The 15,255-nt window shown below is 43.2% G+C and overlaps 1 protein-coding gene across 3 annotated transcripts; it reads right to left on the bottom strand.

Moving 5' to 3' along the window:
* Nucleotides 1–14: 14 nt before the first annotated feature.
* Nucleotides 15–14,870, bottom strand: ISY1 (ISY1 splicing factor homolog). Of its 3 annotated transcripts, none has more exons than XM_054837825.1 (12): nt 14,659–14,781; nt 14,400–14,422; nt 13,088–13,139; nt 11,639–11,704; nt 10,853–10,895; nt 10,570–10,682; nt 9,763–9,880; nt 8,772–8,894; nt 6,328–6,437; nt 5,140–5,226; nt 3,535–3,652; nt 15–2,822 (listed from the first exon to the last, which is right to left on the bottom strand). In XM_054837825.1, exons 1-11 carry the CDS (start codon nt 14,659–14,661, stop codon nt 3,545–3,547), a joined length of 846 nt encoding a protein of 281 aa, XP_054693800.1. In that variant the 5' UTR covers nt 14,662–14,781; the 3' UTR covers nt 15–2,822; nt 3,535–3,544. The 3 variants fall into 3 exon arrangements, 2 of the variants coding, with proteins under 2 accessions (XP_054693800.1, XP_054693801.1); XR_008578769.1 differs by having other exon boundaries at nt 298–2,822; nt 3,165–3,652; nt 14,659–14,780; XM_054837826.1 differs by lacking the exon at nt 15–2,822 and having other exon boundaries at nt 2,841–3,652; nt 14,659–14,870.
* Nucleotides 14,871–15,255: the final 385 nt, after the last annotated feature.

The following is a 15,255-nucleotide window of genomic DNA, read 5'->3' as shown; positions in this document are numbered from 1 at the left end:
AAGCAGGCTTGCAGCACAAAACCTGGAGCACGTTCTACTGACACGGGTGCACCCGGGATTTGTGCCACCATTTTACACCGTGGCACCCGGCAAACGTCTGTGGAGCAGCCGAGAGACCGGCTCTGGGCAGTGCTGCGGGAGAGGGAGGTGGCTGAGGACGGGCTGCAAGCCCAAAGAGACGCCCGGGGAGCTCGGCTGCATGACCCTCCTCAAACTCATCAGGAGGTGGTACCACCTTAGCAGCAAAGGAAAAGGGAGTAGTATGTTTCTACCAAGGAAATAACCATTTTTTCTTTAATTAACAAACCAGACATTCTTTCTGGTTTGTCAGTAATCAATGGTTTTCAGAAAAAAAGCACATCATGCATATACGCAAACACCGGGGCATCTTAGATGTGGGATCTGTATTGCAAAGGCATTTCCCAGCGACTAGACTTGAGAGTGAGAAAACAAGCACAAAATATCATTAGTTAATGGATCCTCTGCAAAGCTGTCTCTGTTCATCTTGCTCATCTGCTCATTCAGATTAGGTAAATCCACTTATTTCCTAGAACTCCCAACAAATACTCCGCACCACCCTCTCTCAGACTCCAGGAGAAACCGATGTTCCAGTGATTACACTGCACTCACCGACACAAAGATTAAGGCAGGTGTCTTTCAATCTGCACCACTTACATGGCTGGCATTAAATCACACAGCACCAAATGCATTTCTAAAACACAAAAGCAAGCCAAAGCTGATGCAGAGAACAGAACAGGGAGGTTATCCCCTCAAGCCAGGACCACGCACAGCACAGAACTCTAAGGCAGACGAGATAACAAGCTATATGTTAGCATGTATAAAGTTATGTTTATTTTATAACCTAGATGTGTTCAAGGCTGAGGCATTACACAGATTATAAGCCCAACACACACACATCTAAGCTGCGCACTCAAAGTGTGAGTTAATGTGGAGCCTGTGCGCCGTTTCATTCTCCAGGACAAGCTACATCACCAGATCCCTGGCTGTGGCTACCGAACCTTCCTAGCCCCAGCTCCACCAGCAATTTAAGAGCCTGTGCAGCAAGCAGAACAGAGGCACTTTGCTATAGGCTGCTGCTGGCAAACAATCACTCCGCAATTTGTTGGCTCAGATGCAGCCAAAAAGAGCATCCAGCTTAAAAATGCTTAGTGCTCAGAGTTACAGAGCGAGTATTGAGTACAAGCGGGTTCAAGCAACAACCACAGTTTGCATTGCACAGCTCCATACTGCGTTTTTGTCCATTTTTTCCATTTCTGTGCTGGTCAGCAGAGATCAACACTGCCTTAAAGACTTCTCTATTGACCTCGTTACATTGGTCTTGCTCAGGGCTGGTAGCTGCTCCTTTGAACACGAATGCAGTAACTATCCTGTCTCGATTTTCTCTCATTCTTTCTGTTTATTCTTTTTTGATGCCTTCTGTAACTATCACTCTGCCCCCATCTGTCTTTACCCTTCTGTTTTCTGTCTTCTACGTTATGGAGTCATATAGTGACAGAAGGGATCAACCATCGCTATTGTGAAACTCCCAGACTGTACCAGGCCATAAAAACTAGGTGGGTTCCCCCCCGCCAAATCTAGCATGGTCATCTCCAGCACATAGTTTAGCAAATCTACAGCAAGACTGGCATTCTTCTTCCGAGCACTGCTCTTCCATAGAAGTTTGTTTTGTTGAGCAAACAAAAAGCATACAGTCTAGCAGACACACAGTTGGCAAGAGGCTGTTGACAACAGAGCTTTAACTCTAAACATCTTTTTGGCAAGCCCATTTGGCTGCTCTAGGTTTTTTTGTTGGTGCCACATCCCACCATGCCCTGGTCATGCTATGGTTTGGTCACCAACACTCCTGAAGCAGGATAAGGACTTGCATGCCAATTTATTAAGCTCCAGGAACTCAGTTAGTGGCTTAGAACCAGGCAAGAAGGCCTTTATCCTTCACATATTAATCTTTTGCATAGGTGAAGTGCACTAGTCTGATGCAGTACTGCTAGACCACAAACCTGTGAGCACATCCAACATGGAATGAGGCCATTTTTTTCATTCTCTGGCCAGGGGTTTCAGGGAAGGAACTCTGGGAAACAGTGTTGTCTTTTACAGCAATACAAACAGCGTGTGGATAAAAGCACATCACCTTCCCCAAATCCAAAACCAGAAAACACTCAAGGGGCAGCAGCAAAAACTAAAACCAACTTTGGACAGGTGCTTGCAAGGCAGAGCACACAAATTATTATGAGTCAAACATACTCGTTTGCTGCTCTATTAGAAAGCAGAGAAAGCCATGCTGCTAACAGGAAGACAGAAGAACGTGTTTGTAATGTTAGTTGTCTGCTTGCTATCAATACTTGAGTTTTTGATTTATTTTCATTTTAGGATTTGAATTTCACAGCTATGCTTCCCACTTTTTCAAGGCGTTTTTTGCTTAATCATTTACATCAAGTAAGACAAAGCATGCCTCTCTAATTTAGAGCTTTGTATTCTGGATTGGATTATTTACAATCGACACAGCTGAATACTAAGAGCATCCAGAAACTCTAACCAGCCCCAGACATGGTTACTTGGTTGTTTCCTTAGACAACACTACTCCACGGCTGCAGACGTCTAGTTTGAGATTTCATTCATTCACACCTGTGTAACAGTGTTAGTCACCTGTAAGACTCTGAACAGGCTCTGCTGTAATCCGCCTCTTGTCACAGGATGCACAAGCTAAGAGCAGCAGGGGATGCACAGCTTCAAACCCCTACGCGGATGGCTGTTTACGTTCCCATTCTTGGGCTACGATCAGGGAAACAACACAATCCTTTGAGCTAGAATGAAACAAGACATCAAGTTGTAAATAAGTTTTATTAAAAATATTTGAACAAGGTATCGCAAAGTTGAAAGTATTTACAATAGTTGCTGAAATATCCAGCATTTAAGCAATTCACCCAGGCACGGTTACAAACCACAAAAAGGGTAACAGTTTTTAGATGTATTTCACGTGTTATACAAAGAACCAAATCAACTTCCAAGTCACTCCTGAGATCTGCCATCAAGGTACCCTGAAACAGGATCTAGGCTGTTCTGGTAAACTAACCAGGCATAAGAGACTAAGTCACTCCTGGACTCAGGTCAGCAAAGATCAACGTGAGGAAGATGTGTACACTTACAGTCAGGATACAGCAGGCAGAATGGCAGTACTTCCATCAGTCAGCATTCCTTCAGGATTTAAGGAGTCCCTGGGTTTGCAGTTCTATCTGTAAGAGGCACCACTGCACAAACTGTTTTACAAAATGAAAGGATTGAAGACAGGTGCCAAAGATGTAGAGACAAGTTAACACAGGTTTGATCTTTTTCAGCACTGAAGTGCAAGCCACCTCAGTGGATAAACCAAAACGATGGTTTTCCTTCTACAGAATACCCTGTAACTTCATCAGTCTACTCTTAACACCCAGAGGGACTTTCAGAGCTAAAAGTGACTGCTACCAGAATTTATGAACCTGTTGTTTTAAGATGGATCATATGAAAACCAGGACATACTGGGGCAATGTTACAATCCTAAAAGTGTTTTTGCTTCTTCACTCTGTGCCATGAGGGTTTCGCTGGCATACTTCTGAAGAAGCTCCATCTTCTTTCTCCGTACAAGAGCTTCCTCAATCTGCAAATATAAAAATAGGATGACATTCAACTTGAGATGCCAAAACCTGGCATGCTGAGCTATTCAGACAGGAGGAGGAAAACCGCTGGAAACAGACTGTGAAAGTTAGAGGCATGTACTAGTGTAAAAGTAGTTGAATTAAGATGAGTCAGGAGTATCTTTCTAATACTCAACTGAAGCTCATGGAATTCAAAAGAAGCAGTAAAATAGACACCTCCATTTCAGATCTACACTCCTACCTTTTTTAATTAGGACGTTAGCTGCAATTTTATTTCACTCTCAGTACACTTGCTGGAATTCTGTTTCAAACAGCTGTCTCTGATACAGCTTTAACAAATGAAGAGCACGCAGAGTTGTGCCACACTAGTCCACACTCTTGAAATAACAGTTTAGCGAGTGTGCCTTTCACATTAGGAACGGCTACGAACCTCTTATCTCAACTTTGTCGAGAAGCGCCAGCAATACAGGATTCTTTAACAAGCATGTACTTTAAAGATCTATTCATAGCAACCTGCAACACTTGCTTTAATCTCAGTAATGATTTTATATACTTGTCCGAATTGCACACAGTATCTCTGAAAAATAAAAGTTCTGAACCGTAGCTTTTTGTAATTTAGAATATAGAAGGCGTAATCCCATAGGCATAAGGTATGGAGTGATTTCCCACTAAAAAAGAGAAAAGATTACACTGACTACTGCCTAATTAGAAGAGATTTCTATGTAAATCAGTGGTTATGTATTAGGAAGCCAGTTTTGACTCTCAGTTATGTTCCCTTCCTTAAGAGAATACCATTGGCCAGAGAGCAATGTTTTTAATCCTTACTTCTCTTCTGCAGTTTTGACAAGCCATTACATGTATATTTTGTTAAATGTGCAGGATGATGACTTCACAGCAGAATACATCATTTGTCCGACAAGATGACAGCAGGGAACAAACCGCCACATGCTATCTGTGTGATGTAAAGGCATCCCTACCAAAAGATACAGGGCTCCAGAACCTTCTTGCCTGAGTTATATTTCAACAACCTGTCAATGTTAAGGTAATATATTCCCTAGAGCAGTTTCTAAGTATAATGGTCAACTTGGTCATGCCACCAAAATAGTTTTAGAAAACCTATGAGAGCAAACCCTGCAATTCAGAAATCATCCATTAAATTAAAAAAAAAAAAAAAACAAACAAGTTAGACTGTCAGCAGAAAAGTACAGTAAAGATATAGTAGGCAATCATGGTTATGTTGATCATAACACCACAACACTTTCCAATTTACGTAATACTTAGGAAAGTTTTTGAAACTCTCAGATGAAAAGGGTTATAGCAATAGTACCATAATTCTGGCCAGTTCCACAGCATTTGCAAGGGGATTAAACAGCTGTGGAGTCACAGAAATAACAAATCAAGGACATTTTTACTGCTGACCAGCCACAAGTTAAGATCTCTATCTTGAAACAGCCAGAGTGCATCTCTGCAACTTAGTTTTATGTCTTACCTCTTGTTGAGATGGCACCGGAACGTGTGCAATAAATTTCTGTTGGCCTTCTTCACCTTCTTTTTCCCTGCCGCCTTCCTCATCAGACTGAAAAAAAAAATTAAGCCACATCTTACTTTCTGAAGGGGTCATCAGAAAGACCTTTTTTACTTGCTTTGCCAAAAAGAACCAGATTGTAGCGGTGATCATGCTCCAAGACAAAAAGTAGGTGAATAGGACCAAACAACAAAGGAATATGACAAGCATCACATTCACATCCTGCTCCTCAACGTTTTCAGAATTATTTTCATTCTTTGTATGGCTTTTCCTCTGCTGTGACATGGGCGTGAATGTAAAGCTATACTGCCTCCTCTTCCTATCTCTCTGGCTTCCACAGCAAAGCTATAAACAAAAGAGGAGCCAGCTAACCAAGAAGAAAGCAAGTGCTTTAAAAAAAAAAAAAAAAATCTATGTACCACTTCCCTGTATATCTCTGTACTCCTTTGTACTCACACCTGAGAGCTGGGCTTATGAATCATGTGATAATATATACAAATAAAACAGGGTACTGAAGGAACCACCAGTTTTACCTTATAGACTACCTCCTTTTTATTCTTGTGATTAACCCATGTAGGTATGGACTGCAAAATAAGAGCTAGTTTCCAGTGCGCCTTTTACAGATCTTGGAGAGCGGCAGCAACGTCCCTCACTGCTCTCACTGGTGTTGGGAGCAGGGAGAATAGAGAAACAAGAGCCATGTCACAACAGTGACTGCAGCATCAGCAAAGCCCTGCTGTATCAGGATTCAGCTAAACAAGACCCTGGTATGCATCAGCAGCGTGAAATTCTACCGTACACAAAACTACTTGTGCTGTTACTGATGTAGATTGTGCTTAGAAGCAAGACTAACCAGTGCTCAGTTAACAGCACACTGCCTTACAAATACCAGCATTCCAGGCAGCGACAGCTGAATTGTGACAAGGTCTCAGCTGTTAGACGTTTCTCACCTAAGTAAAAAGTTTTCCCTAGCCGCCAGCTTTCACCGTGCTCTAGCTTGGACCAAGTACTCATCTACTACTGATTTTTACTCAACAGGGACAATTGTATAGTTAGTTAGGCAGAGAGAAGGGCAGAACACAGCAGCAGACAGGTTCTTGGCAGTGTAGAAGACACATGAAATGTTACATCACCTTAGCCATCATCACATACCTCATCATCGTTGACAGCATAGATATTTACTTCCTCCTCCTCTTCCTCCTCACCTCTTGCAAGTCGCGCTTCTCTCTCCATTTTCCATTTTTCTACTGCTTCTGCTATAACTGGTTAGCAAAGGAAAACGGCAAGTGTATCTGAGTGCAAGTTAAAGCAGCTTGGTCCTATTTCCAAAGCTTTTCCAACAGACTTAAACTTCTTACTTAAATCCCCTATGTTGGTAACGCACTTACTGTAGAACCTTGCTGTAGTATCTAATAAGACATATCAACATAGTCTCAGCGAAACCCACTGCTAGCACTGTGAAAGCATGGTACTTGCTAATGCCCTAATTTGTGTACATTTTAGACTCGTCATGGATAAATATCAACCTACTTTCTGAACGGAGCAACAGGGGCTCACATGACCAAGCTAAGTGGCTCTTACAGCTCTGTAGCACGTCAACAGCTATAGGAATGTTGATCACCATGAGGTTAATTAAGCACGATTACGCTCCTTACAGTGACCACCCACATAAGTCTCTTTCTTTTCATCTCGTAGTGTATTTCTCTTATTTTGTAGCATGATTCCAATTCTGTAACTCGCTGCTAGCAGAGTGCTAGTAAGAGCGCTAAAACAAGTTTTAAGAAGCTTAATCAGTGACAGCGCAAGTGTATAAAAATCCTAGGGAGGTGCAAGTTTAATGCAACTAGGCGGCACGAAATGCCGACCACAACAGAAGTCAGCAGTCATTCCCCTAGCTCTCAAGGATTAAACATTCAAACACTCTCCCTGAGAAAGCGAGATCTAACCAACCAGTGGTACACAGCTGCGTTTTTGTGTAATAGAAGAGGTACCCCAAATTAAAAAGTTTTATCCATACTTTATTTCACAAAAATGTAACTCTTCTGATAAGGTAAAAACCACAAGAGCCCAGACGACGAAGTGACCTTAAGAGAATCTTATGTATTGTGCATTAATAGTACATTAATTGTAAATTAATAGTACACCTATTGGTTCTGTCAGCACCTCTAGCCTTGTTATTTCAAGTGGCACAATCACCAAAGACAGCTTTCTTCAACAGCCACAGGAACACAGACAAGCTACCTCTCCTGGCTGCAAATAGCAAGATGTGCCAGATGAGGACTGAGCGGGAGCTGTTCGGGAGCGCTTGCACCACACAACTTCCCTTCGTACGCTATCGATCAACTGTCTGCCAGCCAGCTACTGGGCACTTGGTGTGAGGCTGTAGGCTACGCTGCAGGATGCAGATAAGTGAAATATTTCCTTTATTCCGCTCTTCCTCCCTGTCACATCTAACCAACAAAACATCTCTAACACACAATACTATGAAGATCTCACACATGGAGAAGGGATAAACAGAACATGCGGATGACCACACCAAGAGATACTAAGTATCGATAACAGTTACAAGCTCAACAACTTGTAATCATTTAAACAAGTCACTTCCTGCATGTGTGATGAATATTTTTCTCTCTAATTCCAAAGAGATAATTATATACAAAAAGCAGCAGCATTCAAGCAAAATACGACTGTTTCATCTGCTGTGTTCTGTGGAGGAGCCTGCCTGGGGTTTCAATACCAGGACCTTTTCCTACGGAGCGCTAAGGGTCAGCTTGTTGTTGAAGCTTCAGAAGAGATCAGAAAACAAACATACAGTGCAAACAGCAACGAATTGCCAGGGTCAGACAATGCTCGCCAGAAGCACCAAGAGAACTAAGTTCTTAAAGGTGGTGTGCGGCCTCTTGCTTAAAGCTACACAAATACCAGAAGAATGCACACAGTGCTGAATTTTAAAGAGGGTTTCAGGAATTAGACTCGTAATCCTGATATCTTTACCAGGCAAGTCAGTGGAAACAAAGTTAGAGAATTACATGAGCAGACACACACATAAATATTATCTATCGAGAAAGCATGGGTTTCAAAGGAAAAACCATTCACAAGGGTGTTGAAGTTCTGAGACAGAACATAGATTAACATAAGCCACCTAGGCTTCAGGGTTTCCAGAAGACCCTCTCTAATCTCCAAGAAAACTAAACAGCTATGTTTATGGATAAATAATTAGGTGAGACAGGAAACAGATGGTACAGTCAGGAGGGAAATAACCACTTGGGTTCCATAGATCTCCCTGCTGCAACCCACTCTTTTACATTCTTGAGCATGAAAAGGTGAGGGGGGAAAAAAAGGAGATTTTGCTTCAATAGCAAATCACTTGCTGACAATATTAAATCATTAACAGTTGTAAAGAGGAAAGCCAACTCTAAAGCACACCCCTTCAGCCCTGAAATGCCTCACCCAATAGTGATTTGGATACCTATGTGACAGATGAAATCTGACAGTTAAGCACAAGACAAGATCTTTTCTTCCCTGTAGGTGTTAACTTCAGGGTCCATCACCACCTCTTCTTGGACCGATCCATGCAGGGTTTGAATCTCACATACCTTTCCTTTCATGTTCTTGTTCCAGCGGCTCCAGAATACCATCATCTTCATCCCTGTAGCCATAGTATTCTGCATCAATGGCTTTCATAAGCTCAGCTCGAGTTTTCCGAGGCGGTGGGAGGGCTGAAAGAACACACGACTGTCACTCATCCACGTCCATCTCAATGGCTTTGCTGCGCGTTCCCGGTTCCCATCAACCCCATAGCAACTACAACTACCAACGGGTGATCTGAACAGCTGCCAGCATCAGAAGTACTGGTATTTTAATCTGGCCTGCCCAAAACTGTTTGAATGCACGACCCGATGCTTCATATTGCACCGTTCCCACCCCGTGGCAGTTCTACACACTGTCATGCACGTGGTTGTTTCCCCCCCCCCCATACTGGAGTCTCAGTAATGAGTAAGAAACAAAAGAAACTAAAAAACTGTCCCAAGCTCCCGTAGATCACATAGTACTTTCCACAATTTCTCTTTGCAGGTGGTAAATAAGAAAGCTGATTCAAGTAGGCCTGCCTCACCTTCAGGTCCAAGTAATTCCCACTCATTCTATGATAAATCAATATATAAAGTTTTATCCACGTGCATCTAGTTTTTCCTATGATGAAACCCAATTCCTGCTTCTAAAACTATGTTCAAACCAACTTCCTTTTTTTTTTTTTTTTAAATTCTGAACTCAGAGTACTATTTTGAACTTATCAATAAGTTAACCTGTTACGCTGGAAGGTTTCTACAGAACATCAGTCCTCAATACTGTGAACTCCCAACAGAAAACAGAGTTTACTCTTTTCTACATTTCTTTAAATTGCAAACAGCCAAAGGTGGTCTTTTTCCAAAGAAATGGCATTTAATTAACTTCTTGTGTTGAGCGTTTCATCTAGCTGATCTAAGGCATGGGCCAGGACATGTTGTTACTAGCTTTCCCCACATACTACAGCAGGCGTTTTACTCCAGGTTGTAGATTCACGTCTGGGAACAGCTGCTATTTACTTACGCTCCTTTTCAAAAAGTTCTCTAACTCCTGGTAAATCCTTTGCAGCTCCAAAATACTTGTAACCTCTATTTCCTGGAACTTCTTTCCCTTCGTGATCTAACATTTTTGGTCCAATCCGCTGAAAAATAAACAGAGTTAATTGTTTTAAATTTTATTCCTCTTTCATCTTGCATTTCCTGGGCATCTTAACAGATTAAAGGATTGAGAAAGGAGATATGCCATACCAGTTTAAACCACCCCACAAGTAAAATGCCCCCAGAGCTCATTTTTATACACCTTCTCTACTTTTAACTACAAAAATCACAGTTAAAATGACTGTACGAACCACAGAGCGCCCATACCTGATTCATCTCGACAAAATATCCAAACCTGTCTTATTCTCCTTACTAGCACATTCAGGTATCCGGTAAACAAGCACTATTAAAATCTGACAATAAGCACACATTTGATGTTTTGGTGAGAGCTAGTCTCATTATTTCATTTTCAGCATTAACCAGGTGAAAACCCTTCTACAGACTGATACAATATGGAAAAAACCACCTACTGATGGGTAAAATCAGACCATTGCTGCAAACTCTCAACCTCAAGACCCCTTGAAGCGGTGTTCCAAATGAAAAGCCTGATTTGCTCATCATGGAAACAAGTATTTCTTTTAACACAACCTAGTGTTTTCAGGGGATGAATAAAAATCCTCTCTAATAAACGTTGGCAAAGTAATACGTAGTTAACTAAATGTTACACAGATTTTTCTCACTAGTCACTTTACTTGTAAGCAGAACAACCATGTAGTACAAAATCTACACTTACAGCATAATCAGGACCTCCTAGCTCCTTAATTCTGAATTCCCAGTGTCCTTTCTCCCTCAGAAGTTTGTTTATTTCATCATTCAGGTCCCGAATTCTGAATTCACCTAATCCAGCTGTTAGGGGGGGGTAAAAAGGCAATAAGTTAAGCAGCTTACTAGAAGCACCAGAGTAATTTCAGAACTGACACAATGGAAGCAGTATAGTTCACATGAAATGTGATTTTTATGGTAACAGCTTAAGAGTGGAGATTCAAAGAAATAAAACATAATTAGAAAAATCTTACCATTTTGAATCTGTGCCACTTTCTTGGAAATTTCCCCAATGATCTAGTTAAATAAGAACACAGAAGTTAATTTCTAAAAAAGCAAAACAAACAAAACCAAAAATCCCCAAAACACCCACAAAACCCCCCTCATCCTCTAGAAAGATCCAACTTCTAAGTTGGTTTTCTGATCTAGGAAATGGACCTGAGCCTATCAAATATCAACATAGATTTTATTCAGACACAAATATAGCACCTCAGAAGCTTAAAACCCAAGGAAATATTTTTCCAGCTGTACATGTGATGAGTGCAGGAGCACACGAGGGACAGAGAACGGCTGAGAAAGAACTGTTTGATCTGCCTTACGAGAAGACAAGAAGGGAATAACCCATTGCCTGGAGTGTATAGAGAAGACAGAGCCAGCCTGTTTGAGAGGTGCATGGCAATAGGACAAGTAGGAACAAACACAAGTTGGAAGGGGGAAAATCCTGATTAAATTCAAGGGAGTGGGGTGGGGGGGGAAATCATTAAGGTAATCAAACACTGGAATAGGGGCCCCAAAAAGTTGTGGAATCCAAATCCCTGCAGATATTCAAAACTGTTGGACATGGCCCTGGGCAACCTAATGTGGTAGAACCTACTTTGAACACCATGGTGAACTGTATGATCTTCCAATCTAAATTTTTCTGTGATTTAACTGTCAGCATACTGAATAAGTCTGAAAAAAATTGTAAGCAGGCTGTCTAAATAGGAAGTGCTAAAGTTCTACCTACTATAGAATTGGAAAAATCTGTATCTTGACATTACCTGTCGCCTCCATTTCTCAGCTTTAGGCAACTCATTACACTCCGACGCAAGGAAAGGTCTTCGCTCCTGTTTGACAGAAAGCCACACACCGTGAAGTTTTAACCTAGCATCAATTTATTCATGGCACTTCACACAAAGTTTATTGCTTGATTAATCCCAAACTATGCTAACAGGCTCCAGTGCCTTCTGCTCCCACCAATTTTTAAGTGGAAAACAATGATGATTTACTGCCCTGCCAAATTAAACTATCATAAAATACAACGATCTACTTAAATCCACTTTATTCAAAACAAAATCTGTCACCCGTTCTTTTCAAATCACTTTTATATATTAAAAAGCCTTCCTTCACTTAATATACCAGAAACTCTATTCCATCTTATTCTCTGGCCGTTGTTCACAGCATCTTTTCCACTACAGTTTCCCCAAACTGTCATTTTCCACTTTAGTGTTTGATATTGCTCACACTTGTGTGTAAAACATCATTTCTCAAGGTGCAAACATAGGACACCTCAGTTAGTTTCCAGAATTCCTTTGTCAGTTACCCAAAATTAAATACTATAAACCTGTCCAAAAAAAGTAATTGAGAACACTCTGACTCCCGTATCAGTATTCTTGCAATTGGAGCTACGATTCAGTGAAAAATGTACAGCAATATCTAGAGATAGTTGAGAAGCAATCTCAGGTTCTGCGTGGCTTCAGGGGTGCCATTTCACTTTTTAAATTACAAAGCTGCCGAGTCCATTTTTTTGTCAATCTTACACCAATCAAAAAAAAAAAGTTGCGTGACAGTGAAGACAATCATGAGCAGATGCACAGCTATCGCATGTTGGGTTACTAACATGCCGATGTCTTGTACAAGCCTCGAGTTCACAATGACCCTGTCAGCCCTCTGTTTCGTCAGAATATTACCAATGAATAAGATTATGAGAAGGATTTCTCTATCTCTTCTGGGAAGAAATCCAAACAAACCTTGTGATTAGTGTCAGTAAAAATAAATGTATGTGCATCAATTTGCATAAGTAATTGCAGGAGGAGATAACTTCAGTCTCAAACACAATTGTCATTTTCTGCCCAGCACACTGCCTCTCTTTATAGCGTTACTGTAGTTTGGGTTTTTTTAAACTACTACATATTCTACCTACATTACATAAAAATTTAAGCGATGTTCAATTTTCACTTTCTTCTCAGCAGTGAAGCCAACGTACCTCTGAAACATACATATACGGACATTTTTAAACAGGTTATTTAGCTAAGAAAATTCTATTCGCCATTTCTGGTTTGTGTCACTGTGAAATACAGTCCCTGCTTCAACTGCTCTCCAGATGTCGTGCTCCTATAGGATACCTGTGTCTGACATGACCTTGCTGAAAGCTCCAGGCAGGTCTGTGCATGGCTGGTATCCCACTCTTGATGAGAGCTAACAAAGCTTTAGGCTTTTTTACATCATACCTTAACTTTTCCTTCCTCAAGCTGAGCTTGACGAAATCTCGCCAAGGCCGTCCTAAAGAAAAGAAAGGAAACAGATCTACTTTTACAAATCTACGTTCCAACAGGAACAAGTTTTCCTCTCGATGTTTATTATGGACTTAATTACAGTCTGTAGAAAACAAAGGCTTGAATGTATTTACTGACTAACTCTTCTGGCTAGTGACTTCTTCAACACTAGAAAACTTCAGTGGTTAATTTCTTAGATACATATAAATCCTGGTAAGCAGCTAAATATTTTTTCTGTTTAGCATATGCCAATGCATTAGATACCAGCAGTAAAAGGACATCAACAAGTTATAAGCACAAGCATAAAGTTTACATAGCTTAGCAGAGGATACATCAAAAAGCAAACTAAGACTCAATGGGGGGGGAAAAAAGCTTCAGCAAGGAAAGCTGCAGTTAGTAATCACGTTTATTAACCTTACTAAAATATTCTGAGTCTCTCATAACTGAGCAGAGACTACACACGCTGTTTAACACACCGTTTTATTTATTTACTAGACACTTAATAGTTATGTCAAAAAGCACGAAACAATTGAGAGCATTTAACACCTTTTACCAGCATACCTATACCCTGCGTCTAAGCCAACTATCTAGGCTCCACCTGCTGTTAAGAGGAATTCCAGAATGAAAAAATGACAGCATGCAATCCAGCGCCCCAGACGCACAGGAAGGGATCACCGCGAGAGAGCGCCTGGCAAGGTGTTAGGCAGCTGTAGTCTCCTCTCCGGGCTGCTAACACAAGCTCAGAAAGTGTTTTAGGGAAAAGAACAAAGATTAGAGGCTTGTCAATACATCTGTCTCATCTTGTGGCTCTAAATAGGTGGTCTGCAACCTTTCTGAGAAGTGCTCAAGAAAGTGAATACAAAAATAAGTACGTTAAAAGTCACTGGTTTAGCCACTCCCAAGCAAGAATTATACTTAAACCGACGCCGACAGACTCCTGCCTAGCCTGGCATCTCTGCTCCAATCCCGGGAGCTGCCTAAACCCGAAAGGGGCCAGAGGAACGCACTGCGCCGCACTTCCCGCCCAGCCCTTGCTGGGGCCTCCCTCCTGCGCGGGTTGGCGCAGCACCGCCCGGCACAGCTACCGGGCACGGCCGCCTCGGGCCCCGCTACTCCCACCGGCACAACGGGCGCAACAAAAGCGCCGTTACCCGCCCCGGCCTTTCGCAGAGGCTGGGAGCGCCGGGCCGGAAGGTCGCTGCCCCGAGGCCAGAGCAAGCGGTGCCTGCCCCGACGTGCCCGCTCCGGGCACCCCTCCCGTACTTACATGGCCTTTTCCGCGTTTCGAGCCTGAAAGAGAGAAAACGGGCATTGGTACAAGGCAGCGCCTCACCGACACCACCACCCCCCCCGCCGCCGCTAAGCGTCTGGAAGGAGGGAGCGGCCGCCAGGCCCCCGCCTCGCTCCCCATCCCCACAGCCCCAGCCGCCAGCCCGGCACGGCGGTCTCACTCCCCACGGAGCCCCCATCGCCCGGCAAAGGCGCCGGCGGGGGGCAAGGCCCGGGGGGTGAGGCCCCGCACTCACCATGGCGCCGACCGGCCCGCGCCGCCTCACCGGAGGCCGCCACCAGGGAGAACCCGGAAGAAGACGCGCCGTTCCCCCGGAACCGGAACCGGCCCCTAATGCGCCTGCGCCACCCGCCCCATGCGGAGCAACGCCCCCCCCACCGGTCGCGCATGCGCAGTGCGCCCGACAGCGGGGGAGTTGGGGGCGGGAAACGGCCACGGGTGCGAACGCGTCGGCACCCCGTAAGGAAGCACGACACGCATGAGGTACACCTCATCAGCACGGCCCGCGCGCCACGGGAGTCACCGCGAAATGCCCACCGGCCAAGCCGGTGACGCGCACAGCGTTACGCCCGCACCGCACGCTGCCTTCCGTCAGCCTCACCTACGAGCAAAACTGCTTTTCCCGCTAACAATTCGAAACCTCCACGCATTTCCCTTGCACTCCGAGCACCTCCCGCTGCAATGCTTCCGCTCCCCGTACCTGAAGGAACATCCAGCCGTGGTGGAAGAGAAGCCCAACGCTCATCTCCTGCAGCCTTACTGCAGCGCTCCCAGCTCACAAAATAAAAACCCCAAAATCAATAAAAGGCAATAAAAAATACTTTCACCTTCT

The sequence above is a fragment of the Grus americana genome, chromosome 11 (genome assembly GCF_028858705.1).
Source record: "Grus americana isolate bGruAme1 chromosome 11, bGruAme1.mat, whole genome shotgun sequence".
Classification (NCBI taxonomy): Eukaryota; Metazoa; Chordata; class Aves; order Gruiformes; family Gruidae; genus Grus; species Grus americana.
Note: the sequence above shows the minus strand (reverse complement) of the source record. Positions and strands in the feature narration are given on the sequence as shown.

Coding starts and splice junctions, on each gene's coding strand:
- ISY1 (XM_054837826.1), bottom strand. Junction 6,438..8,771: donor ACAAGAACATGAAAGGAAAG/GTATGTGAGATT, acceptor TTTGCTAACCAG/TTATAGCAGAAGCAGTAGAA. Junction 3,653..5,139: donor CGGTGCCATCTCAACAAGAG/GTAAGACATAAA, acceptor TTATATTTGCAG/ATTGAGGAAGCTCTTGTACG.